General features: G+C 42.1%; 2 protein-coding genes across 2 annotated transcripts; both read right to left on the reverse strand.

Annotated features, from left to right (window-relative positions):
• Positions 1–101: 101 nt before the first annotated feature.
• Positions 102–8520, reverse strand: LOC129826204 (rho-related GTP-binding protein RhoF-like). The gene is made up of 6 exons (XM_055886660.1): positions 8431–8520; positions 2166–2301; positions 1827–1914; positions 1375–1484; positions 948–1082; positions 102–482 (listed from the first exon to the last, which is right to left on the reverse strand). Exons 2-6 carry the CDS (start codon positions 2286–2288, stop codon positions 327–329), a joined length of 612 nt encoding a protein of 203 aa, XP_055742635.1. The 5' UTR covers positions 2289–2301; positions 8431–8520; the 3' UTR covers positions 102–326.
• Positions 8521–20906: 12386 nt separating this feature from the next.
• On the reverse strand, positions 20907–26367 carry LOC129826205 (4-hydroxyphenylpyruvate dioxygenase-like). The gene is made up of 15 exons (XM_055886661.1): positions 26296–26367; positions 25873–25996; positions 25665–25691; positions 25355–25417; positions 24898–25002; positions 24727–24769; positions 24516–24598; positions 24210–24299; positions 24016–24119; positions 23811–23888; positions 22913–23075; positions 22654–22725; positions 22426–22548; positions 22124–22240; positions 20907–21601 (listed from the first exon to the last, which is right to left on the reverse strand). Exons 2-15 carry the CDS (start codon positions 25873–25875, stop codon positions 21491–21493), a joined length of 1182 nt encoding a protein of 393 aa, XP_055742636.1. The 5' UTR covers positions 25876–25996; positions 26296–26367; the 3' UTR covers positions 20907–21490.
• Between the last annotated feature and the right edge of the window lie 1226 nt (positions 26368–27593).

Below are 27593 nucleotides of genomic sequence, written 5' to 3' on the forward strand. Positions count from 1 at the left end.
CAATGGTACCTTCAATTATTTGCAATGTCCTGCTCATGTATGCTCAAATTGTTGAAGACCCAATTTCCTCATTTGTGGGTCTATAACTTGAGGGCAGTGTCCGTTTCTTTTAAAGAAATACATTTTGAAGATATGTCAAGAAATAGCAGGAAGGAAAACCACACAAAGGAAGTGGGTTAGCAGAGGGGAAAATGCAGTGGACAGGCAGCATCAAAAGTGTAAGAGGACTTGTCGTAGGGAGGAGTCATCTGTGTTTTCCCTGAGAGTATAGGCCTAGAGCACTGTCTATCAGGAGCTCACGGTGGTGGATAGCATTATCTCTTGGGTCACAGAAAGGCACAGAATCTTTTCCATTTTGTCTTCCTTGTTACTGCAATGGCTCGTTTGATAGCCTCTCTGAATATGTCCTCCACATTCTCCTTGTATTTGGCTGAACACTCCAAGTAGAGGTCAGCGTTGATCTTCCTTTTGGTCTCTTCACCCTGCTCAGATGGAGGGAAGAAAAAAAAGTGATATTTTTAATTGAGAGAGGCCAACAAAACATTACATGACTATTCTGAGCTAACTCTTCCTGTTGAGTTTTTCATCTGATTTCAAATGGAAAATATTGCATGACATAAAGGTTCCCTGCCTGACACGAACTAGCCAAAAATAAAATGTCAGAAATAAATTTAGTCCAGGAGAAAGGGTGATTCAGAATTTTGATTATCACTCACAGATTTGGGGTGAGTGGGGATTTGCATTGTCATTAACATCATCCCATTACTGCTATTGATCTTTTGAAGGTGTTTTTGATTCAATCCTTCTGCTCAAAGTCTACCTTTCCCAACAAACCACTTGTATTGCATTTTCAATAAACTCAATACTAATGACATATGTAAATTGTACGGCAGATAGACATTGAATATACTGTATAAATTATACATAAGGCTATGTAGGAGATCTACCTGAATGTATGTGATGGGGTTCTCGCCTGAAGACCACAGTTTCTTTTCCAAGACCTTGTCTTTCCGCAGGTCTGTTTTACATCCTACCAGGATAATGGGCACGCCACGGCAGAAGTGATGCACCTCGGGGAACCACTGAAAGATATGCTAAACAGAGTTAGATATTCAAAACATTCTATGTCATGCAGTGAAAATACATGTATAGTCAGTGGGATCTTTGTACAGTCCATAGAATAATCCCTGTGAGGGTGACTGCATCTACTTCAAATACATGTCTGATTGTCAGCTGACATTGTCACCTATCTTCAGGTACATTAATTATGTTGTAGATGTCATGAAATTTATGGCACTATGTTCAAGTTTCTTCCTCCTGTGGACTGAAACAGACAGATGAGTAGTAAAGTATGAAGAGAAGTGAGTGCAGTACCTTGATTAGCAAATTGTCATAACTTGAGGGGCAAGTGACATCATAGCAGATCAATATCAGGTTGGCACTCTGATAGGACAGAGGGCGTAATCGGTCGTAGTCCTCTTGACCTGGAATACACAGAAATAGATGTGTATTATTAATCTGTCACGAAAATCGCATAGCAAAAAAAATAGAAACTCAAGACTAGTTGGCTACTTAAATCAATGCCAGCCTTATCTGTTATTCCTTTATCTTTTTTTAAAATCTACTATGACTCAGTCACCCTCACTTAAAGTACAGTACATTATTATAATTCTTTATCAACCAGAGGGTGTCTGTTATTGCATTTCTAAGATACTGTAGATCTGACTACTTATGAGCACAACACGCCCACTAAAAACTCAGGATACCTGTTCAGCCAAGTGTTAGTGCACTGGTGCTCTCAAAAGCATGGATATGTAAGACCTAACCTGCAGTATCGTAGATGTTCAGACGAAACTCAGCGCCTCTGTACCTCACGTTGGCGACACATTTTTCGAACACAGATGGAACATATTTCTGAAAGATATAGACAAATTGAGTTAAGGCCAGTTATTTCAGAGATGGTAGCTAAAAAGGTTGAAGTTAAATTTGCTCTTTTGGTCATTTCATGTGCATATATAAAATTGTGTTGTCACTTACATTCCTCACAGTAATTTGTCTACATGCAGAGTAATAATAGTACCTGAATAAATAATGTAAATAGATACCCTTTTCCCTGAAAAGTGTAATAAGAGAAGAGAAGCAGTCAGCTTTGTCAGTTGTCTTACCTCTGGAAAGTCTCCTTTAGTGCAAACCTGGAGTAGAGAGGTTTTCCCACATCCACCATCACCTACTATCACAACCTTAAATTCCTCTCGCGTCCTGGTATGCCCACTGCTCCCCCCTGACATCTTCTCTGAGAAGCTAGATGAAAATGTGGCAAAAAAGCCTCCACTTGTTGAAGGAGATAATGGAGGCAGACACTTGAGAACAATAAATGGCAGAAAAACCTGAGTAAGAAAACTAGCTTAACCTAGTGAGTTAATAGCACTGGACTACCGGTCCATTGTCACCTTCTACCAGTGGTTTTAAGGAGGCTCCTCTTGATTGAGTACCTACCCCTCCTATGAAAAAAACCCCCCTTCTTTCCATTCCTGAATGGACACATTACCAACGCCTCATCAAGGAACACAACAGCCAGAAAAGATTTAATCAAAAGGAAGATTAACCTATCTACCTGACAATCTCTTGTTCATTAGCTGCAGAACTAAATCAACTGTTAGCAGGAGAGTGAACAAGTGGAAACACTTAATCTATGTCCTGGAAACCAGCCAAGTAGCATTATGGCTATATGGTAGAATTGGCACTGTTCCTCCCTTTCAAAACAGATTGAAATCATATGTCACCTAGTGGATCAAATGTTAAGGGATGATGTACATTATTCAGATAGTAGATCCTTTATGTGCTAATGTCTAATGCATAGTGTACTTGTTTGTAGAATCCAATCATTTCTATCTTATATAAAATCGAATAAAAAAACAGTGATCCCACCTCACTGTAAGATGTTTGTTCTCATTTTGCCACCTGATGAATGACTGTTTTCCTCTACTACCACACGGAGCGCCAATTCTAGGACCAAAAAGGTCCTTAACAGCTTCCGCCCCCAAGCCTTAAGACTGCTGAACAATTAATCAAATTGACCCCCCCCCCCATTTGTTTTGTACACTGCTGCAACTCGCTGTTTATTATCTATGCATAGTTACTTCACCCCACCAACATGTACAAATTCCCTCGACTAACCTGTACACCCACACATTGACTTGGTACAGGTACCCCCTGTATATAGCCTTGTTATTTTATGGTGTTAGTTTATTTGGTAAATATTTTCTTTACTCTTCTTGAACTGCACTGTTGGATAAGGGCTTGTAAGTAAGCATTTCACGGTAAAGTCCACACTAGTTCTATTCGGTGCATGTGACAAATAATTGTAAAAGTGATTTTGAATTGTGTTTGGTTGTCAACAATTTCCAGTTTGTCTACAAATGATCAACCTAGAATCAAAGAATAGGACCGGATCAAATCAAACTTCATTTAGTCCTATTCTGTAGCCCTTTACACTCGTACCCATATATGGGTTGAAAATGGCAGACTTGGACACTAATACGCGCCTAAATTGGAGTGCAGTGGCTGCACAGTAACATGCTATATATATAAACACCAGAGCTCAGGCTCTGCGCTTCACAGCTCTGTATGGGTTTTGACTGACAGCAGTTCTGAATTTGAGCACCGTTCATGACAAGAAGTTGCTACCATCCCTGCCGCTAATTGGTCAACTTTTGCAAAATGTTTGCTGTCTGAGTGAGGAAAATTTTTGTAAATTATGAGGAATCAATGTATTTTGAAAGATGAGACGTTGAGGATTACAATAAATACCACTTTGATGTCATACAAGCAAGCCAAACCCCTGTGAGTCCAAATCTGCACTTTACATTTCCACATCATAAAACTCATCTAGTATACAGCGTCAACATTTATGATCTCTGTTTGATGTACAGTTACAAGATGACATGGGGTTATACACTGAGTTGTCCTGAACAGAATGATCCTGTGTTTGTAGTATGGTGAAGAAAATTTGATTTAGTCCTATTCTGTAGCCCTTTACACTCGTACCCATATGTGGATTGAAAATGTCAGACTTGGACACTGACACGCGCCTATGTCGCTCCCACGCATCTGAATTCTCTTCAGAACTGCTTCTCTGAATTGCCTTGTGAAAGCCTAGCACTGTAAAATCATATTTTTATTTTATTTAGCTCGTCCTCCCTGCAAAAAATAATGAATCATTAGGGTGTCCCCGGGACGTCACTAAATGGTCACCTAAAGTCATCAGGATGTTGTGTCCCCTGGAGGTTTTGTCTAGTTCCCGGTTTGTCTTGGGGAGGTTTTTAGAACATTCTTGGGATGTTGTGTCATAACCCCCTGGAGGTTTTTGTCCTAGTTCCCGGTTTGTCCCAGGGACGTCCCCTGATGGTTGCAAAGAAACGTTCTCCCCCCACCAAAAAAAAAAAGTTTTACCCAGGGCACGCACATTCTAGTTTCATTAGACATCACCCCTCGTTACTGTCACCAAGTCTATCAAGGCCCTGATTGGTGAACCACTGATCCAGCTTTTAACATAGTGTTTTCTGCTTACATATTTGACACACATGATTACATTGTGTATGTTTACATGTCCTTGCCTGGGATTCAACCTCACAACCTCTTGGTTCACAGCATGTCAATCTTCCTGCTACACCACCATGTCTGTATCATTGACTGATTTCATCTGTAGGCATTTTCCTATACTTTGCACTTCAAAGTACATCTCAGCTCTTAAAATACACTGAATAAAAACGAATATATCTAACTGAATATATCTAACTGAAATGCAGTGGTGGAAAAAGTACCCAATTGTCATATTTGAGTAAAAGATACCTTAATAGAAAATGACTCAAGTAAAAGTGAAAGTCACCCAGTAATATACTACTTGAGTAAAAGTCTAAGTATTTGGTTTTAAATATACTTAAGTATCAAAAGTAAATGTAATAGCTAAAATATACTTAAGTATTTAAAGTAAAAGTATAAATAATTTAAAATTCTCTATATTAAGCAAACCAGATGGCACCATTTTCTATTTATGGATAGCCAAGGGCACACTCCAACATAATTTACAAACAAAGCATTTGTGTTTAGTGAATCCACCAGATCAGAGGCAATAGGGATGACCAGGGATGTTCTCTTGATAAGTACATGCATTTGACCATTTTCCTGTCCTGCTAGCCATTCAAAATGTAACGAGTACTTTTGGGTGTCAGGGAAAATGTATGGAGTAAAAAGTACACTATTTTCTTTCAGAATGTAGTGAAGTAAAAGTTGTCAAAAATATAAAATAGTAAAGTACAGATAACCCCAAAAAAACTGCATAAGTAGTACTTTAAAGTATTTGTCCTGAAGTACTTTACACCACTGCTGAAATAAGTAAATTAAATCAATGAGATGAGTGTCAGATTAACAGATAACTTAAATACACACGTATGTGGACACCCCTTATATTTGTGGATTTGGCTATTTCAGCAACATTGTTGCTTACAGGTGTATAAAATCGAGCACACCGCCATGAATCTCCATAGACAAACATTGGCAGTAGAATGGCCTTACTGAAGAGCTTAGTGACTTTCAACGTGGCACCGTCATAGGATGCCACCTTTCCAACAGTTCGTTAAATTTCTGCCCTGTGAAGTGGAAACTTCTAGAAGCAACAACGGCTCAGCCACGAAGTTGTAGGCTACACAACACTCACAACCAAGTTCCAAACTGCCTCTAGAAGCAACATCAGCACAATAACTGTTCATCGGGAGCTTTATGAAATGGTTTTCCATGGCCGAGCAGCCTAAGATCACCATGCACAATGCCAAGCTTTGACTGGAGTGGTATAAAGCTCACCACCATTGGACTCTGGAGCAGTGGAAACCCATTCTCTGGAGTGATGAATCACGCTTCACCATCTGGCAGTCCGACGGACGAATTTGGGTTTGGCGGATGCCAAGAGAATGCTACCTGCTCGAATGCATAGTGCCTAATGTAAAGTTTGGTGGAGGAGGAATAATGGTCTGGGGCTGTTTTTCCATGGTTCGGGCTAGACCCCTTAGTTCCAGTGAAGACAAATCTTAATGCTACAGCATACAGTTACATTCTTAACAATTCTGTGCTTCTAACTTTGTGGCAACAGTTTGGGGAAGGCCTTTTCCTATTTCAGGATGACAATGCACAAAGCGAGGAATACAGAAATGGTTTGTCAAGATCGGTGTGGAAGAACTTGACTGAAATGCACAGAGCCCTGACCTCAACTCCATCGAACAAGTTTGGAATAATTATGAACGCGAGCCAGGCCTAATCACCCAACATCAGACCTCACTAATGCTCTTGTGGCTGAATGGAAGTGAGTCCCCGCAGCAATGTTCCAACATGTAGTGGAAAGTCTTCCCAGAAGAGTGGAGGGTGTTATATGTTATAGTAGCAAAGGGGGGGACCAACTCCATATGTCAATGATTTTGGAATGAGATGTTCGACAAGCAGGTTTCCACATACCTTTGGTCATGTAGTGTAGCAAAAGAGTGCAAGCTGCAAAGCTAAGTGCAGAGAGGCATTATAGGTAATGAATGTGTAGGAGACTTCTGAAATTCTACAGACTTTGTGGCACAGAACTACGAAAAGCATAACCCAAATCCACAGGTTGTGAGTTCAAATCCCAGGTGTGGTCATATTGAAAAATCAGTACTAAGTGATCATGTATTCATACTGTCATTGATGAAAGGTTTCTACACTATTTTAGCTGAACAGCGTACCACTTACGTTAAACCCCCCATACCATTTCATTACTTGTGATGGTAGGGGACACCTAGGACCATCACATGACAACAACCTCCAGGGGAACATTACACAACGTCCTAAAAACATCCTTGGGGACGTCACCGTGACAAACCGTGAACTACACAAAACCTCAAGGTGACCATGACAAAGTCCCAAGACTGTTTAGGTGACCTCCAAGGGACCATTAAAAAACGTCCTCTAGTCGTCCCCGGGACAAACCAGGAACGAGACAAAACCGCCAGGGGACCATGACACAACATCACAAGAATGTTCAGGGGACAAAGTGGGAACTATAAAAAGGTCTCCCAGAGAACATTCCCTTCGGACCATCACATGACTTCCTACTAGTAAAATGAAAGTCTTGAGAACATCCTGACATGGTCCTCAGTGACGGCCTGGTAACTTACAGTGAACGTTCCCTTGGGACCATCACGCGACGTCCTAAGGACTAGTAAAATTAAAGTCCCGAGAACGTCCTTTAAAAGGTCATGACAGGGTCCTCAGTGACATCCTGGTAATTTACAGGGAACTGCACTAAGGTGTCCCAGAAAACATTCCCTTGGGATCATTTCGCAACGTTCTTAGAATGTTCTCAGAACGTCAGTGGGATAACTTCGCGTCAAAACCTTTAAGGGTCCTCAGGACATCCCCTGTTTTCTGGGATGTTGGCAATAGAACCAGCTTTCAAACTATGCCCACCTGATCCAGATTGCGATTTCTAAATGGCCCTGTTTTTTCAACAATAATTGTGTAAAGGCGGGGATGCAGAGCTGTGTTTAAAGAAAAGTGTTTTCTTTAGTTCCTCAACGGCACATCTAGGAGAGCTCAGAAAACCACCTAATAGTTGAAGACGCTTCTTTGAGTCATAAAAGTGCATTAAAATTATTTAGGAACTGTGAACACTTTGAAGAGGTGTGTGACCACTTGAATACACCAGTTCGACCTCACTGAAACATTTTGTGTCTCGTGTTGCACTTATCCCCTATTTTCCAAGAATATTCTTATCATGTTACAGAATGTATCCAGAATATTTAAAAACTTTGTAAATCAACAAATGTGGCAAAAAAGTACAGTACATTTCAAATGCACATAAAATCAACAGTGTAATGTTTGGATTCAGGTGAACTGTTGTGTACTGAACTTGTCTAATAATTTTCCCATAATCTTCAAACTTATTTTTCAATTGCTACCATGCTTATGCATTTCATATTTATTTCTGTAAGAAACATTTCAATTTAGCCCTATCCATATATCCAATTCCCATGAGTATAAGGGGCTATTAAATATTCCTTCGTAGACAAAATGGAATTAATGCCAGACTAAGTCAGTGGCACAGATGGAAGCAGAAGATACAGTACATAGCCCACAAATGTTGATATTTGGTAGTGTTGACAACCAAATGTTATTTGTCACATGCTTCGTAAACAGGTGTAGACAACAGGGGAATCCTTACTTGGCCCTACCCAACATTACAGAGAGAGAGAAAAAAAGAGAAAAATAATAACGCAAGGAATAAATACACAATGAGTAATGATAACTTGTTTATACACGGGTTAGCAGTATACACGGGTTAGCAGTACCAAGTCGATGTGCAGGGGTACGAGGTAATTGAGGTAAATACAGTGCCTCAGAAAGTATTCTTACCCCTAGACTTCAGTGGAGGCTGCTGAGGGGAGAACGGCTCATAATAAAATGCTGGAACGGAGCGAATGGAATGTATTTGATACCTGTCACATGTGCTCCCTCTCCGGCCTCTATGTCACCAGGCTGCTCGTTATGGCCCACACCTGTCATCATCGTTACGCGCACCTGCGCGTCATCATCACCGTCTATCACTCCAGTGGTTAATTGCTAAATTGTAATTACTTCGCCACTACGTTATTGCCTTACCTCCCTAATCTTACCTCATTTGCACACACTGTATATAGACTTTTCTATTGTGTTATTGACTGTACATGTCTTTATTCCATGTGTAACTCTGTTGTTATTGTCGCACTGCGTTGCTTTATCTTGGCCAGGTCGCAGTTGTAAATGAGAACTTGTTCTCAACTGGCCTACCTGGTTAAATAAAGGTGGGGGAAAAAAGAAAAAAAAATCAGACTCACCTGGACTCCATCACTTCCCTGATTACCTTCCCTATATATATATCACTCCCTTTGGTTCCTTCCCCAGGTGTCATTGTTTCTGTTCCAGTGTCATGTCTGTGCGTTGTTTGTGTTTCTTGTTTTGTATTTAATTTATTAAAACTCTCTGAACTATCTTCCAGACTCTTAGCGCACTTGTTACAATACCATTCCGCTTCAGCCACTACCATGAGCCCATCCTCCCCAATTAAGGTGCCACCAACCTCCTGTGCTTGACTTACTCCACATTTTGTTGTGTTACAGCCTGAATATAAAATGGGAGACATTTTTCTCACCCATGTACACTCCATAGCCCATAATGACAAAGTGCTGGGAGTGTGAATTTGTTGTTAGAAATGTTGGAAAATGTATTGAAAATGAAATACAGAAAGATCTCATTTACATAAATATTCACACTCCCAATACTTTGTAGAAACACTTTTTGGCAGCGAATACAGCTGTGAGTCTTTCTGGGTAAGTCTCTAAAAGCTTTCCACACCTGGATTGTGCAACGCTTGCCAATCAAATTGATTGTTGATCATTTCTAGACAACTGTTTTCAGGTCTTGCCATAGATTTACAAGTAGATTTAAATCAAACTGTAACTTGGCAACTCAGGAACATTCACTGTCTTCTTGGTAAGAATCTCCAGTGTAGATTTGGCCTTGTGTCTTAGCTTTATTCTGAAAAACTCCCCAGTCCTTAACGATTACAAGCATACCCATAATATGATGTAACCACCGCTATGCTTGAAAATATGGATGTGTTGTGCTGGATTTGGAATATGTTTTATTCTGTACAGGCCTCCTGTAATTACAAGTAGCCATTAAACTCTAACTGTTTTAAAGTCCATTGGCCTCATGGTGAAATCCCTCAACGGTTTCTTTCCTCCCCGGCAACTGAGTTAGGAAGGACGCCTGTATCTTTGTAGTGACTGGGTGTATTGCCACAGGAGGCTAGTGGCACCTTAATTGGGGAGAACAGGCTTGTGGTAATAGATGGACTGGTATAAGTGGAATGGTATTATATTTTTACCCATCTACCAATAGATGCCCTTCTTTGCAAGGCATTGGTTGGAAAACCTCCCTGGTCTCTGTGTTTGAAATTCAATGCTCGATTAAGGAAACTTACAGATAATTGTATGTTTGGGATACAGAGATGAGGTAGACCTCCAAAAATCATGTTCAATACTATTATTGCACACAGAGTCCATGCAACTTATATGATTTGTTAAGCACATTTTCACCCCCAAACTTTTTTATGCTCGCCATAACAAAGGTGTTGAGTACTTATTGACTCAAGACATTTCAGCGTTTCCTTTTTATTTAATTAGCAAACATTTCTAAAAACATAATTCCACTTTGACATTATGGGGTATTGTGTGTAGGCCAGTGACAAAAACATCTCAATTTAATACATTTTAAATTCAGGCTGTAACACAACTAAATGTGGAAAAAGTAAAGGGGTGTAAATACTTTCTGAGGGCACTGTATAGATAGGGTTAAAGTGACTAGGCAACAGGATAGATAATAAACAGTAGCAGCAGCGTATGTGATGAGTCAAAAGAGCTCTCGACCCGCACCACTACAGCCCTGTCGATTGTGGATGGGGGCGTGCTCCGCCCTCCATTTCCATTAGTCCACAATTAGCTCCTTTGTCTTGCTGAGTTGAGGGAGAGGTTGTAGCCCTGGCACCACACTGCCAGGTCACTGACTTCCTTCCTATAGGCTATGTTATCATCTTCGGGGATCAGGCCAACCACCGTCGTGTCGTCAGCAAACGTAATGATGGTGTTGGAGTCATGCAGTAGTGGGTGAACAGGGAGTACAGGAGGGGACTAAGTACACAACTCGGAGGGGCCCCCGTGTTGAGGGTCAGTGTGGTGGATGTGTTGTTGCCTACCCTCAACACCTGGGGCCGGCCCGTCAGGAAGTCCAGGATCCAGTTGCAGAGGGAGGTGTTCAGTCCCAGGGTCCTGAGCTTAGTGATGAGCTTGGAGGGCACTATGGTGTTGAATGCTGAGCTATAGTCAATGAACAGTATTCTCACGTAGGTGTTCCTCTTGTCCAGTTGGAAGTTTGCAGTGTGGAGTACAATAGAGATTGCGTCTTCTGTGGATCTGTTGGGGTGGTATGCAAATTGGAGTGGGTCCAGGGTGTCTGGGGTGATGGTGTTGATGTGAGCCATGAACAGCCTTTCAAAGCATTTCATGGCTACAGATGTGTACAGAGTGCTACGGGGGGATATTCATTTAGACAGGTTACCTAGGTGTTCTTGGGTACAGGGACTGTGGTGGTCTGGTTGAAACATGTAGGTATTACATACTGGCTCAGGGAGAGGTTGAAAATGTCAGTGAGAACAGTTGCCAGCTGATCAGTGCATGCTCCGAGTATTTTGTCCTGGTAATCCGTCTGGCGCAGCGGCCTTGTGAATGTTAACCTGCAGTGGCAAACTGTGACTATTCGACCTTGGCCTTCAGGTTAGAAACAATGCTTTTTGATGACAAAATCAAACAGGCCTGAGCTGTACTTCGGGCTGCAGCTCACACAGACACAACAGTGACACATCAACAGTAGCGGTGCGTGCAGATCACCGGGGAACCAAGTCAGGAAAAAAAGCCATATTACAAACCACAGCCCCCACACCACTAGAGGGATATCAACAGACCACCAACTTACTACCCTGAGACAAGGCTGAGTATAGCTCACAAAGATCTTCTCCACCGCAGGAGCCCGAAGAGGCGCAAAACTGGACAGGAAGATCACGTCTGTGACTCAACCCACTCAAGTGACGCTCTCCTCCTAGGGATGGCATGGAAGAGCACTAGTAAGCCAATGACTCTGCCCCTGTAATAGGGTCAGAGGCAGAGAATCCCAGTGGAGAGAGGGGATTCTCTGAAGTTTATTTAGTGCTTTATCCAGGTAGCCTGAGAGTAGAACATTGCAGTAGTCTAATCGAGAAGTGACAAAAGCATGGATTCGCTTTTCTACATAATTTTTGGACAAAAAGTTTCAGATTCTTCAGATTCTCGTCAAAACAGAGATCAGGGTCCAGAGTAACGCCAATGTCCTTCACAGTATTATTTGAGACAACTGCACAACCATCAAGATTAATTGTCAGATCCAACAGCAGATCTCTTTGTTTCTTGGGACCTAGAACTAGCATCTCTAGCATCTAAAAAATGTGCCGCCATCCACTGTCTTATGTCTGAAACACATGCTTCCAGGGTAGGAAATGTTGGGGCTTCACCATGTTTTATCGAAATGTACAGCTGTGTGTCATCCGCATAGCGGTGAAAGTTGACATTGTGTTGCCGAATGACATAACCAAGACGTAGACTATATAGTGAAAACAATAGTGGTCCTAAAACGGAACCTTGAGGACAAATCATCCACAGAGATTAATTGATATCTTTCCGACAGATAAGGTCTAAACCAGGCAAGAACATGTCTATGTAGACTGATTAGGGTTTCTAATCTCTCCAAAAGAATGTGGTGATCGATGGCGTCAAAATCAGCACTAAGGTCTAGGAGTACGAGGACAGATGCAGAGCCTTGGTCTGACACCATTAAAAGGTAATTTACCACCTTCACGAGTGCAGTCTCAGTGCTATGATGGGGTCTAAAATCAGACAAGCATTTCGTATACATTATTTGTCTTCAGGAAGGCAGTGAGTTGCTGCGCAACAGCTTTTTCAAAAAAAATTGAGAGGAATGGGAGATTTGATATAGGCCGATAGTTTTTTATATTTTCATGGTCAAGGTTTGGCTTTTTCAAGAGAGGCTTTGTTACTGCCCCTTTTAGTGAGTTTGGTACACATCCGGTGGACAGGGAGCCATTTATTATGTTCAACATAGGAGGGCCAAGCAGAGGAAGTAGCTCTTTCAGTGGTTTATTTGGAATAGGGTCCAGTATGCAGCTTGATGGTTTAGAGGTCATTACTATTTTCATGAATGTGTCAAGAGATACAGGATTTTAAAAAACTTGAGTGTCTCCATTGATCCTAGGCCTTGGCAGTTCTGTGCAGACTCAGGACAACTGAGCTTTGGAGAAATACATATATTCAAAGTGGAGTCTGTAATTTGCTTTCTAATGATCATGATCTTTTCATCTCAGAAGTTCATGAATTTATCACTGCTGAAGTGAAAGCTATCCTCTCTTGTTGAATGCTGCTTTTTAGTTAGCTTCGCGACAGTATCAAAAATAAATGTTGGATTGTTCTTATTCTCCTCAATTAGGTTGGAAAAATAGGATAATCGAGCAGCAGTGAGGGCTCTTCGATATTGCACGGTACTGTCTTTCCAAGCTGTCTTTCCACATCTTTTCAGTTCTTTCCAGTTTGGTGTAACGCCATTTCCGTTCCAATTTTCTGGAAGCTTTCTTCAGGGCTCTGATATTTTCTGTATACCAGGGAGCAAATTTCTTGTGACAAATGTTTTTTGTTTTTAGGGGTGCGACTGCATCTAGGTTATTATGCAGTGGTGGAAAAGGTACTCAATTGTCAAAATAGAAAAGTAAAAGTGAAAGTCACCCAGTAAAATACTACTTGAGTAAAAGTCTAAAAGTATTTGGTTTTAAATATATCAAAAGTAGATGGAATTGCTCAAATGTACTTAAGTATCAAAAGTAAAAGTAAACGTATAAATCATTTCAAATTCCTTATATTAAGCAAACCAGACGGCACAATTTGTATTAAATTTTTATTGACGGATAGCCAGGGGTACACTCCAACACTGAGACATAATTTAAAAACGAAGCATTTGTGTTTAGAGAGTCCGCCAGATTAGAGGCAGTAGGGATGACCAGGGATTTTCTCTTGATAGTGTGTGAATTGGACCATTTTCCTGTCAAAATTTTACGAGTACTTTTGGGTGTCAGGGAAAATGTTTGGAGTAAAATGTACATTATTTTCTTTAGGAATGCGATGAAGTAAAAGTAGAAGTTGGCAGAAATATCAATAGTAAGGTAAAGTACAGATACCTAAAAAAACTACTTAAGTAGTACTTTAAACTATTTTTACTTAAGTACTTTACACCACTGGTATTACTCAAGGTTAAATTAATATCCTCAGTTAGGTAGTTAACCAATTCTTCTACTCCGGTGTCCTTGGATAGGTGGATGGTAAAGATACCGTGACGAGATCCTGAGGCCCATTGTCGTGCCATTCATCTGTCAACATCACCTCATGTTTCAGCATAATAATGCACAGCTCTATTTTGCAAGGATCTGTACACAATTCCTGGAAGCTGAAAATGTCCCAGTTCTTCCATAGCCTGTATACTCAACAGACATGCCATCCATTGAGCATGTTTGGGATGCTCTGGATCTACGTGTACGACAGCGTGTTCCAGTTCCCGCCAATATCCAGCAACTTTGCACAGCCATTGAAGAGGAGTGGGACAACATTCCACGGTCACGATCAACAGCCTGATCAACTATATGAAAAGGAGATGTGTTGCGCTGCATGAGGTAAATGGTGGTTACACCAGGTACAGACTGGTTTTCTGATCCAGACCCCTGCCTTTTTTTTAAGGCATATGTGACCAACAGATACATATCTGAATTCTCAGTCATGTGAAATCCATAGATTAGGGCCTAATTTATTTATTTAAATTGACTGATTGAACAGTAACTTCTCTGAAGGCCTAGAAAGCCCTCAGGGTTCCTGACGGTTAACCAGTTTAAAGGTCTACTGTAATGTGTGCTCTGGGAGTCGGGAAGCAAGTTCAGGGAGTGAATCATTAAATAAAAAAATGAAAACATAATACAAAACAAGAAACACGAACAACACACAGACATTAAAACAGAAACAATGACGCCTGGGGAAGGACCCAAAGGGAGTGACATAGATAGGGCAGGTAATCAAGGAGGTGATGGAGTCCAGGTGAGTGTCATTATGCACTGATGCGCGTAACGATGGTGACAGGTGTGCGCCATAACGAGCAGGCTGGTGACCTAGAAGCCAGAGAGGGAGCACACGTGACAGTACCCCCTCCCTGACGCGCGGTTCCAGCCGCAGGACGCCGACCAAAAGGACAATCCCGGGGATCAGGAGAGGACTGGTCACGTCTCCTAAGGCGCAGGAACCTGTCGATCTGGCTGAGGCGTGAGAGCATGGCGACCTAGAGCACTGGAGAGAGAGCATTCGTGACATTACCCCCTCCCCAGCGCGCGGCTCCAGCCGCCGGACGCCAACCACAGGGACGATCCCGGGAATCAGAAGTGGACCTCACTCTCTCTACCGCACCTTCTGTCTCGACCTCTGAATACTCGGCTATGAAAAGCTAACTTACATTTACTCCTGAGGTTGCACCCACCTGTTGAACCCTCAACAACCACTTAGATTATTATTAGACCCTGCTGGTCATCTATGAACGTTTGAACATCTCGAAGAACAATCTGGCCATGTACTCTTATAATCTCCACCCGGGCACAATCAGAAGAGGGCTGGCCACCCCTCAGAGCCTGGTTCCTCTCTGGGTTTCTTCCTAAGTTCCTGCCTTTCTAAGGAGTTTTTCCTAGCCACCATGTTTATACATCTGCATTGCTTGCTGTTTGGGATTTTAGAATGGGTGTCAGTATGGCACTTTGTGTCACGACTTCCTCCGAAGTCGGTGCCTCTCCTTGTTCGGGCGGCGTTCGGCTTTCTAGCCATCGCCGATCCACCTTTGATTTTTCCTACACACCTGGTTTCAATTCCCTCAGTATTAGACGTGTATTTAACCCTCTGTCCCCCCCCATGTCTGTGTGTGGAATTTTTGTTGTTTCATGTATGTGCACGCTAGACTGGTTTGTGCTGGGTTATGTCAATCCATATTGTGTTTAGTGTTCTTAGTGCCATGTGTTTTGTTCGCCGAAATAAAAGGCTCCTTTGGCTACCCAACTTCTGCTCTCCTGCGCCTGACTCCCTTACAGCCAGTTATGCATACCTAACAAAATTGCACACCTGACCATGGAGTCAGTAGGAGCAGGTACCCCGGTTATAGGAGTCGAGGAGCACGTCAGAGAACACGCGGTGATGCTACAACATCTCGCCGTTGCGATGGACCGCGTCGTTCAGACCATGGACCGCTGGGAGAGACAGAGAGTACCTCCTGCGCCTCCACCAGCACAACAGGGGTTACCACTACTTGTACCCGGTCCCAGTGGGATGCGTCTCGCCCTTCCTAGGGAGTATGATGGGACGGCGGCACGGGGTTTCCTGCTACAGCTGGACTTATTCCTGGGCACCGATTACCCGGCTCCCTCGGGAAGGGAGAGGGTGTCCGTCCTCGCCTCGTGCCTCTCGGGGAGAGCTCTGGAGTGGGCTAACGCCGTGTGGAAAGAAGGAGATGCGGCGTTGGACGACTTCGAGGTGTTCACCCGCCGCTTCTTCGACCACCCTCCCGAGGGTAGAGCGGCGGGTGAACGTCTCTTCCACCTGAGGCAGGGGACGAGGAGCACCCAGGAGTTCGCCCTGGAATTTCGGGCCCTAGCCGCAGGAGCGGGATGGAACGACAGGGCCCTTATCGACCACTACCGCTGCACCCTGCGCGAGGATGTCCGTCGGGAGTTGGCCTGCAGGGATACCACCCTCACCTTCGACCAGCTGGTGGACCTGTCCATTCGGTTGGATAATCTGCTGGTCACCCGCGGACGTCCAGAGAGGGCTCTATTAATTCCCCCTCCGAGCACCACTGCTCCGGTGCCTATGGAGCTGGGAGGTGCTGCGCTCAGGGAGGCCGGAGGAGGGGCTTTCACGTGTACCATCTGACAAAGTGAAAACTTTTATTTTTTTTGTTGCACATTTATAAAAAATTAAACAGAAATACCTTACGTACATAAGTATTCAGACACTTTGCTTGAAATTGAGCTTAGGTGCATCCTGTTTCCCATTGATCAGCCTTGAGATTTTTCTACAACTTGATTGGAGTCCACCTGTGGTAAATTCAATTGATTGGACATGATTTGGAAAGGCACACACCTGTCTATCCAAGGTCACACAGTTGACAGATCTGGGGAAGGGTACCAAAACATTGAAGGTTCCCAAGAACACATTAGCCTTCATCACTCTTAAATGGAAGAAGTTTGGAACCACCAAGTCTCTTCATAGAGCTGGTCGCACGGCCAAACTGAGCAATCGGGGGAGAAGAGCCTTTGTCAGGGAGGTGACAAAGAACCCGATGCTCACTCTTAAAAAGCTCCAGAGTTCCTCTGTGTTCTTGGGGACCTTCAATGCTGCAGAAATGTTTTGATATCCTTCCCGCTCCCTGGACCCCACGGATACCCGAGAGGGACTTAATCCCGACTAAGAGAACACAGGAAATTCCCGCTAGATAGCACTTTAGAAAAAAAGGTGCTATCTAGAACCTAAAAGAGTTCTTTGGCTTTCCCCAAAGGAGAACCATTTGAAGAACCCTTTTGGGTTCCAGGGAGAACCCTTTTGATTTCAGGTAGAACTCTTTGGGGTTAGGCCTCCCGAGTGGCACAGCGGTCTGCGGCACTGCATCACAGTGCTTGAGGCGTCACTACAACCCTGGGTTCGATCCCAGACTGTGTCACAGCCGGCCGGGAGAATTGTCCGGGTTAGGGGAGGGTTTGGCCGGTCAGGATTTTCTTGTCCCATCGCGCTCTAGTTACTCCTTGAGGCGGGCCGGGAGCCTGCAAGATGACTTCGTTTGTCAGTTGTACAGTGTTTCCTCCGACCCATTGGTGCGGCTGGCTTACAGGTTAAGTGAGCAGTGCGGCTTGGCAGGGCCATTGTCTGAGGACTCATGGCTCTCAACCTTCGCCTCTCCCGAGTCCGCATGGGAGTTTCAGCAATGGGACAAGACTGTAACAATCAATTGGATATCACGAAATTGGGGAGACAAAGGGGTAAAATTATCAAAAATAATTTCAAAAATAATTCTTTGGGGTTCCATGTAGAACCTTTTCCACAGAGGGTTATACATGAAACCCAAAGGGGTTCTACTTGGAGCTAAGAAGGGTTCTATATGAAACCCAAAGGGGTTCTCCTATGAGGACAGCCGAAGAACCCTTTTGGACCCATTCTTTCTTAGTGTGGCCTCTTCACAGAGGACAATGGTGCTCCTCTATTCTAGCTTCCTCTCCTAGAAGCCTGTCTATCATCAGCAGAGACTCCTAACCGTGCGGATGTTTGGCTTAATCCTAATCCTGGGTACCACAGGAAGATGTCCTTGTATGGCCTGGAGAACCAGCCAGGGCTGGTAGATGTGGAGAACCAGAGAGAGATGGGGAAGTGCTCCTGGAGGAGGGTACAATGGAGAATGAGGTGGAGAATGAGGCGGAAGATGGTTTGTCAAATGATTGCCTCGTCTGGTTCACCAACTACTTCTCAGATAGAGTTCAGTGTGTCAAATCGGAGGGCCCTGTTATCCAGACCTCTGGCAGTCTCTATGGTGGTGCCACAGGGTTCAATCCTCGGGCCGACTCTTTTTTCTGTATACATCAACGGTGTTGCTCTTGCTGCTGGTAATTCTCTGATCCACCACTACGCAGACAACAACATTCTGTATTCTTCTGGCCCTTCTTTGGACACTGTGTCAACTAACCTCCAGACGAGCTTCAATGCCATACAACTCTCTTTTAGTGGCCTCCAACTGCTCTTAAATGCAAGTAAAACTAAATGCATGATCTTCAACCGATCGCTACCCACACCTGCCTGCCCGTCCAGCATCACTACTCTGGACGGTTCTGACTTAGAATATGTGGACAACTACAAATACCTAGGTGTCTGGTTTGACATTAAACTCTCCTTTCTGACTCAAATGAAGCATCTCCAATCTAAAATTTCGCAACAAAGCCTCCTTCAATCATGCTGCCAAACATACCCTCGTAAAACTGACTATCCTACCAATTCTTGACTTTGGCGATGTCATTTACAAAATAGCCTCCAACACTCTACTCAGCAAATTGGATGCAGTCTGTCACAGTGCAATCCGTTTTGTCACCAAAGCCCCATATACTACCCACCACTGCGACCTGTATGCTCTCGTTGGCTGGCCCTCGTTACATATTTGTCGCCAAACCCCTGGCTCCAGGTCATCTATTAGTCTTTGCTAGGTAAAGCTCCGCCTTATCTCAGCTCACTTGACACCATAGCAGCACCCACCTGTAGCACGCGCTCCAGCAGGTATATTTCACTGGTCATCCCCAAAGCCAATTGCTCCTTTGGCCGCCTTTCCTTCCAGTTCTCTGCTGCCAATGACAGGAACAAACTGCAAAAATCACTGAAGCTCGAGACTCATATCTCCCTCACTAGCTTTAAGCACCAGCTGTCAGAGCAGCTCACAGATCACTGCACCTGTACGTAGCCCATCTGTGAATAGTTCATCCAACTACCTCATCCCCATATTGTTATTTTATTTATTTTGCTCCTTTGCACCCCAGTATCTCTACTTGCACACTCATCTTCTGCACATTTATCACTCCAGTGTTTAATTGCTATATTGTAATTATTTAGCCACTGTGGCCTATTTATTGCCTTACCTACCTTATCCTACCTCATTTGCACACACTGTATGTAGACTTTTTCTATTGTATTATTGACTATATGTTTGTTATTCCATGTGTAACTCTGTGTTGTTTGTGTCGCACTGCTTTGATTTATCTTGGCCAGGTCACAGTTGTAAATGAGAACTTGTTCTCAAATAGCCTACCTGGTTAAATAAAGGTGAAATTAAAAAATGAATAAAAAGTGAAGCGATTACAAGGGATGAGGTCACTGCAGAGAGCCACGCCCTCCCCTGTCTCCTCGGTCAGTCCCTGCCTCTGTCATCGTTCTCACCATGAGGAGTTGGCTGTCCTCCTCAGTGTCTGGAGGGAGGGCCTGGGTGAGGGGGACGCCAAGCTGCTGCATGCCACCTATGACAGGCTGCTGCTGCAGGACAATGGCTTCAGCTGTCTCAGTGACACTCTCTGGGTTCCCCCTCATAACACATCAAATGAAATGTTATTTGTCACATGCGCCGAATACAACAGGTGTAGACCTTACAGTGAAATGCTTACTCACAAGCCCTTAACCAACAATGCAGTTAAGAAAAATACCTAAAAAACTAAGAAATAAAGTAACAAATAATTAAAGAGCAGCAGTATAATAACAATAGTGAGGCTATATACAGGGGGTACCAATACAGAGTCAATGTGCGGGGGCACCGGTTAGTTGAGGTAATTGAGGCAATATGTACATGTAGGTAGAGTTAAAGTGACTATGCATAGATAATTACAGACAGTAGCAGCAGCGTGAAAGAGAGAGGGGGGGTGGTGCAAGTAGTCTGGGTAGCCATTTTATTAGATGTTCAGTAGTCTTATGGCTTGGGGGTAGAAGCTACTCAGAAGCCTCTTGGACCTAGACGTGGCCCTCTGGTATCGCTTGCCGTGCGGTAACAGAGACAACAGTCCACGACCATGGTGGCAGGAGTCCTCGACAACATTTTGGGCCCTCCTCTGACACCGCCTGGCATATCCTTTACTAAAGAGCTGTTATTAACATACTGTCACTGGGGTGGGACTGTTATTAGGGGTTCAAGCAGCAAAGAAAAAGCAAATTCCCATGAGATGGTAAGGCCTAGGAGTTTGCAACCTTGCATGATGGTAAAGGGCCAAAGGCCACACCCTCTCGTGGAATAGCATGACAATTGGCCACATGGTGGCGCTATGACAAGCAATACAAAATGCTAACTTTAAAATAATAATAATTTAAAAGAGTTCCTGACATAACCACACACATTACCTGCACCAGGGGTGGGCTCTGTGTTCCTCTCCTTTAGCATTTAAAAGTACCGGGTGGGGTATGAAAATACCTTGACCTGGAAAGATGGTTTGTTGTGCAAACATGTACATGATGAGTTATGTGTACATGAGAGCTAATGGCGATGTATTCAGTTTGTGTCAAGCCTTTTACTGGGTTCTTATGGTAATTGTTTTCTCAGGTAGTTTTTTTTAAGACAGAGTGGAACTGTATATTTATAATTGATTTATTACATATTTTTGATAAGTTCACTCTCACACACAAACAAACACTGTGATTGATGAATGAGTCTCAATGCAGTTCTATTGTTTTATTACATGCTCTTAAATATTAATGCTAAAAGTAACAGTTTGAAGTGAAAGGATACAATAAACTGACATTTGTGTGTTCTTATTATGCATTATTTTCAGTTGTGGTTTATTACCTCCCTCCTGGTTAGGTTGTGGTTCATTTGTTATTATTTTTTCAGAAGTAAAGCAAATAAGACAATATAAAGCTAAGACTACAGAGTGAGGTCACATAAAAAAATAATAAAGCCAGAATGCTAGATTATAGAGCTGGCTAAAATTGTATAATGATGTCTGCTTTGTTGCTGTTGCTATGTATTGTACATCAACAAATCTGATTCTGATCAGTCACAAAAACAAATATAAAAATGTGGCTTCAAGCCAAATATATTTAGTATGTTCTTTTAGCATCACTATATTATTCTAACAATGAACAATCGTTCCTTATGTTTGACTCCACAAGCCATATCAATCATAACTCCATTTATATATAGTGTGTAGATACAGCTCTCCAATAAATCATTGAACAAATTATATGCAAGCTCAAATATGGTTAGACACATCATTAGGGGTCAGGATAGTCAAGTTCCCTCTAGCATTCTGGTCTGCCTCGATGGCTTCGAAAAGAGCCTTGAAGTTTCCTGCACCAAAGCCCTTGGAAGAGTACAAAGACATGTTTTTACATCGTTTTCAGTCTAAATGTAGACCTGCACATCCACCTTTATCATCACTACATACTGCAAATAGATTTTTCAATAAACTAAGAAATCTCATATTCTTAAAATCATAATGGTTTTATATCATTTCATTGGTAATGCTCTATGATATCTCATGCGAATGGTATCACTAGCCACTTTAAACTATGCCACTTTCTGTTTACATACCCTACATTACTCATCTCATATGTATAGACTGTACACTATACCATCTACTGCATCTTGCCTATGCCGTTCTGTACCATCACTCCTTTATATATCTTTATGTACATATTCTTTATCCCTTTACACTTGTGTGTATAAGGTAGTAGTTGTGGAATTGTTAGGTTAGATTACTTGTTGGTTATTACTGCATTGTCGGAACTAGAAGCACAAGCATTTCGCTACACTCGCATTAACATCTGCTAACCATGTGTATGTGACAAATAAAATGTTATTTTATTTTATTTGCTACTCTCACCTGATGGTTGTGTCTCTGAATGACCTCCAGGAACACCGTGGGACGGTCCTGAACAGGCTTGGTGAAGATCTGGAGCAGGTAGCCATTGTCATCAAAATCCACTAAGATCTTCAGCTCCTGTCAAAGCAACAGGACATAAAAGTGCTTATCAGGCTGAATAGCTAAGAACCGAGCATGGAACTTCAAATTAACTGATTGTAATTGCCATCATTATGCATTTAACTATCAGGTATTTGGATAAATTAAATATAATAAATAATTGGAAAATGTATTCAAACAGCAGGGAAAGTTGTGTCTCTGACCTCCAGAATGTCCAGGTCCTCAGTGATCCTGACTTGGGAGTGTTGGAGATTCTTTCTCAGCAGCTGGTAGTAGGTGTCTGGCACACACATGAACTCCATGCCACGCTCCTTCAGGTTACGGATCTACAACAAGGAGAATACACTAACCACACCAAGCTTTCATCTTCCATTGATGTGTATATAATAGTGACCAGGTTGAGCTTAGCCTTTATTTGTGAAAAGACTTACTGCAGTGATGATGTCTGATGTGTTCATGGCAATGTGCTGGACACCTGGGCCACCGTAGTATTCCACATACTCCTGTTAAATCCAGTGAGTTTAGCAAGGTACAAGCTCTACACTTGACTTTTTTGTAATGCTAAGTTTCTTAATGGTACAGTACTAAATATATGTGTATGGAGGACATTGGTATGTATTTGTTACATAAGTAAATACCTCTTGATATACTTAATATATTATATATTGAATAACAAGGCATATGACTTGCCTGGATCTGGGACTTGCGTTTGCCCATGGCTGGCTCATTAATGGGCATTTTCACTGTCTCTTCATAATTGGCCACAACGATGGAGCGCAGTGCACTGAAATCTGTCTGCAGCTGCTTGTCATCCACCGACCAGAACCGGTGGAAGAGCAGGTTCTTCTGGTACCTATGGAAACAGAACCTACTACTCAGGAATCTTTGTGTGTTGAATGGATAGGTGAGAGACTACACTTTATCTATCCCTCGGCCCTAATCCCTGGGCCTTCCCTTTAGAGATCAAACCCATCCCTGTTTTTCATCTCAGAGCTGCATGGTGGACCTCTAATTGACTCCAGATGTGGGGAGCCCCAGGGACCCAGCTCAAAAACTGCTAAGTAATATTAGTCCCTGACCTATGCCAAACAGCCTGGGTTACGTAATACTGACACATCCCCATCCACCCATCTAACCACCAACCTAACCACTGCTGTATGGAGAAACGTGAAGAGCAGTCAATTTGGCTTTACTTGCATTGGATGGAAAACATTCTAGAGAATGTCAAGTGATCCCTAAAATGTTGTCTATAGGCTGCTGTTTTTTTATATTGCAATTAGTGTGTGGTAGAGTTTTTTTAATCGAAGAGGAAACTGATATCCATGGATGTTTTTGTCTGGAACAAAATGTACTGGCCAGGATGTGTAATAGTAGGGCAGCAGGTAGCCTAGCGGTTAAGAGCGTTGGGCAAGTAACCGAAAGGTCACTGGTACAAATCCATGACTAGGTGAAAAATCTGTTGATGTGTCCTGGAGCAAGGCACTTAACCCTAATTGCTCCTGTAAGTCACTCTGGATAAGACCATCTGCTAAATGACTCAAATGTAAATGTTGTAAATCCTCTAATCTAGACCTAGACAATGCCTTACCATTCCACCACAGGCACCATCTCATCATCCGGCTGGTTCCCCACAACATGGTCAATGAAGTTCAGTAATCCACTGGGTCTGTAATGTTAGATAAGGGTTCACAGTGACGCCAACTGCTTAACTGAAACAGTCATTCAAACTCGTTTACAATGATCTATAAAAGTTACTCTCATCTCTAACACCAGGTAAAATTGCTCGTACTCACAGCTTGGCCAACAAGGGGTCCCGGTGGAGAGGAGGATGGAACCCTGGGAGGAAAAGCCCTTTGTAGGCTGTCCTCTCCACAAATGTGTGTGTGGTGTCCCCATACTATAGTGATATAAGAGAAAATCCCAAATCTAGAGCATACTGTAAATCTACTTTCCTCTGCTCAGTTTCAGCAGATGTTGACTGACTTACCGTCTGGAGAACAGCTAGCTTTACCCTGCCATAATTGTCCTCCAATACATACGGCTCTTTCACTATGATGGCACCACGCTCTCTGGCTTTCTAAAGAGTATAATAAACAGATAAACATATGCACATATGATAAAGATCCAGGAAGATTCAAATAATTATCCTATGGCTATGTGTCTTTTCAATAAATCCAAGAAAAATATTGCAATCCTTAATAATATTTTCAACCCATCTCATTAGGAAAGAAGCATTCTCCTCATTCCAGAAAAAGCTGATATTTTGGTTTAAATAGCAAGCATGCTTTGGTACCTGCACAAGGTAATCACAGTTCTCCACAGTGAATGCAATGTCCCTGGCTCCATCCCCATGCTTCACCAAGTGCTCCCCCATTTCTGAATAAGGGAGATGGACAAAAGTGCAGTATATTAAAATCAAAGTGAGTGAAGTAGCACACTAGTCAGTGACAACCAATCTCATCATATTTAACCATATGAACAGTGACGTTTTTGTCATACTGTACCTTTGTTTCCAGGATTGAGGGCGGACGCGAAAACATACATAATCTGGGAAAGACAAAAAGCCCAAAAGTTACATGATGGACAACCACGGAACTTCCATCACTTGTAACAAGTTACGATCTATTATTAACATGTGCCATAATTAATTCGGAATGCTGCAATGCTCTGCTCACCTTGCCTTGTTTGACCACATGAGACACCACATCACGGCAGCCTGTCTCTAAACCCTGGTAGGCCAACGGTTCAAATCCAAGCTTGTTACAATAGTAAGATGCTGCCTGTTGAAACAGAAGAAAAAACACCTTTTGGCACTCACAACCAAACACTTGTACATTTACTGTTTAGGCACATAACCATAATTTCATAATTACAATTTCTATACAGTGTGTTGTTGTACTGTAAAAGACTGGTGTGCTGGGAGCGCCACCCCCTGGTGATGGAGTGGAAAAGCGTCTGGATCAAATTAGAGGATGATGGGGTCTACTCTGAGGTTTCATGCCTATTGCCCCTCCACCCCTTAAAAGAGCCAATAGCCATCCCCCTCAGTGAATAGTCCTCTAACTTTGAGATTGTTCAGGAAAAATGTAACAACATGCAAAACAATTGAAAATCAGCATATGAGCTTCATACCTGTTTGGCATTTCCAACCCAGAATGTGATGTGGTCGAAACAGATGAACTTGCCATGGTCGTGCTTCGAACAAAACCAGAACAATTTAATACTGGTATGTGAGGGGGATACATCTAGCATACATCAGTCCATATGACAGCAATTAGAAAATATTAAATGTAAGAGAACGATTATGCATATTTAAACATATTGGTAGTCTAGTTACACTTTTTAAATCATACTTTGAACTAGTTAAAAGACATATCCATAAAAAATAATTGTGTGTTCATTAAAATATCTATTCACGAAGAGTATTAATTGAAGGACTTACATGTTCACCTCTGTCTGTGTAGGTAGTCTAAATAGATACAAAACTACACATCAGCATAACGTTTAAGATCATCATTCCAATGGCTAATAAATCTTGGAATGTGAAATTGTAATTATAAATTGAATAACAACTGACAAATCACAACTGACAAATGTATCTAAATAATAAAAATGTAACAATTTTCGAATGAATATATATTTTCTCTTACCATCTTGTACCCTTAGGCTTTCAACTGCTTGAAAATAAACTCAGTACAATAAAGGAAAGCATTTAAACGTTCAGAATGAAGTTCGAAGTTCCACGCCCCGCCGCTGTTCGAGGAGGAGAGTACACTGAAGTATACGGAGATATATAGAGAGAGAGGTTACACAATAATTTATCATCCAAATATATATGTTAAAAAAATACAAGTAATGGTACGCTTGACTCTACGCTTGGAATACATTTCATACTATAAGTTTATCTAAGGTGCATCACATAAATTAGGTGCATACATCACATATAACAAAAAGTGATATGCGAAAAAAAATACACTTAACATCTCTTCTCAAATACCGGAAAAGTTATATTAAAAACTAAATTGTTATTTATTTTTAAAATGAAACTATGCAAAGACAGAAAATGCACTCACAATCTTTTCTAGTCAGGCCATGTGTTTGTATTTAGTCTCGAGAGGAGGTTCGCTCGTGCAGGTTTCCTATTGGCTGTTTATTTGGACATATGTATGGAGCATTCGCCACAATTTTGAAATTGTAGAAACAAACTATTGGTAGGCTTCAATAGTCTCCCCTCCCCCTCTTCATAATTAGTCATCTGTTAATGTATGACAATATTTTATACCTTCTGTATCATTCTTTACAAATCCTTCATCATCAACATTTGTATGAGCATGGTTATTCCAGAGGTTTTTAATTGATCTATTGTTGTGTGTGAATGACAATGTTGCCTGATGTACTTTTGCCCAATGTGACAATATTGACAGCCCTCCCGACTGATTTACATAGTAGTGAATATGATACATTACTACACTAGAGCTCATTTCCTCAATTGAACTAGTAGTCTGTGTCTTATGAAAGTGATGTCAACAAATTGGTTAAATTCCTGCATAAATGAGTAAAGCATGTGTCCCTAGTGTGGAAATGGAACAGAAAGGCTGCCGAAAAGCTAATTATTCCTAAAGAAGAAGATATTTGACAGATTGTACTGCAGAAAGAAACACCTCTCGAGCTATTCTTTGCTTCTTAGATTTTAAGCGGCTTAAGTTTGACAGCCTCAACAGCATCAACACAACAATAGGTTGTACCTTGTCACAGTGGTCATTAGATATGTGTGTGTCCTTATGTTCCAATGGGAGTGAATAAGATGAAATCAATCAACGAACGCAATGCATTTCATAACCCTGTAATTTCCCTCAAACACAGGGTCTTTACACTGACTGACCCCCTGTATTCATAAGTGACACTTTACCATGCAAGACTATCACATGAACGCTCTCTGGTGTAACAATATATACCCAGATATTCTGTAAAACACAGATACTGTTTGTAGAACAGATATTGTTCTATCAACTCTCTTTTAGCACCACAGACTAATGAAAGTGCAATGTCACAGTAATGAGCATTTGACACCCTCCTTCAGCAACTGTCCCTGATGAGGTTTGTTTATCTCGCTGTTACCAGGGGACTTTTTGCTGTCAAGAGACGCAATTAGAGACAATAAATGAAGATGGTGCTGCTTATACAACAGTGTGATGTTGGAGTGGTAGACGGTTGATCTTTACATTCTGTATATTAAAAGAAAGTATGATTATTCATGGTCTAGACACAAGCTATTAGAAAATACAAAAGTGATTGTACACTATAAACACAAAGGCCTGTGAAAACGGTTTGTAAGAACTATTCATATAACTGAATATGAGGCAGATTGCAG

Source organism: Salvelinus fontinalis, chromosome 28, assembly GCF_029448725.1.
Source record: "Salvelinus fontinalis isolate EN_2023a chromosome 28, ASM2944872v1, whole genome shotgun sequence".
Classification (NCBI taxonomy): Eukaryota; Metazoa; Chordata; class Actinopteri; order Salmoniformes; family Salmonidae; genus Salvelinus; species Salvelinus fontinalis.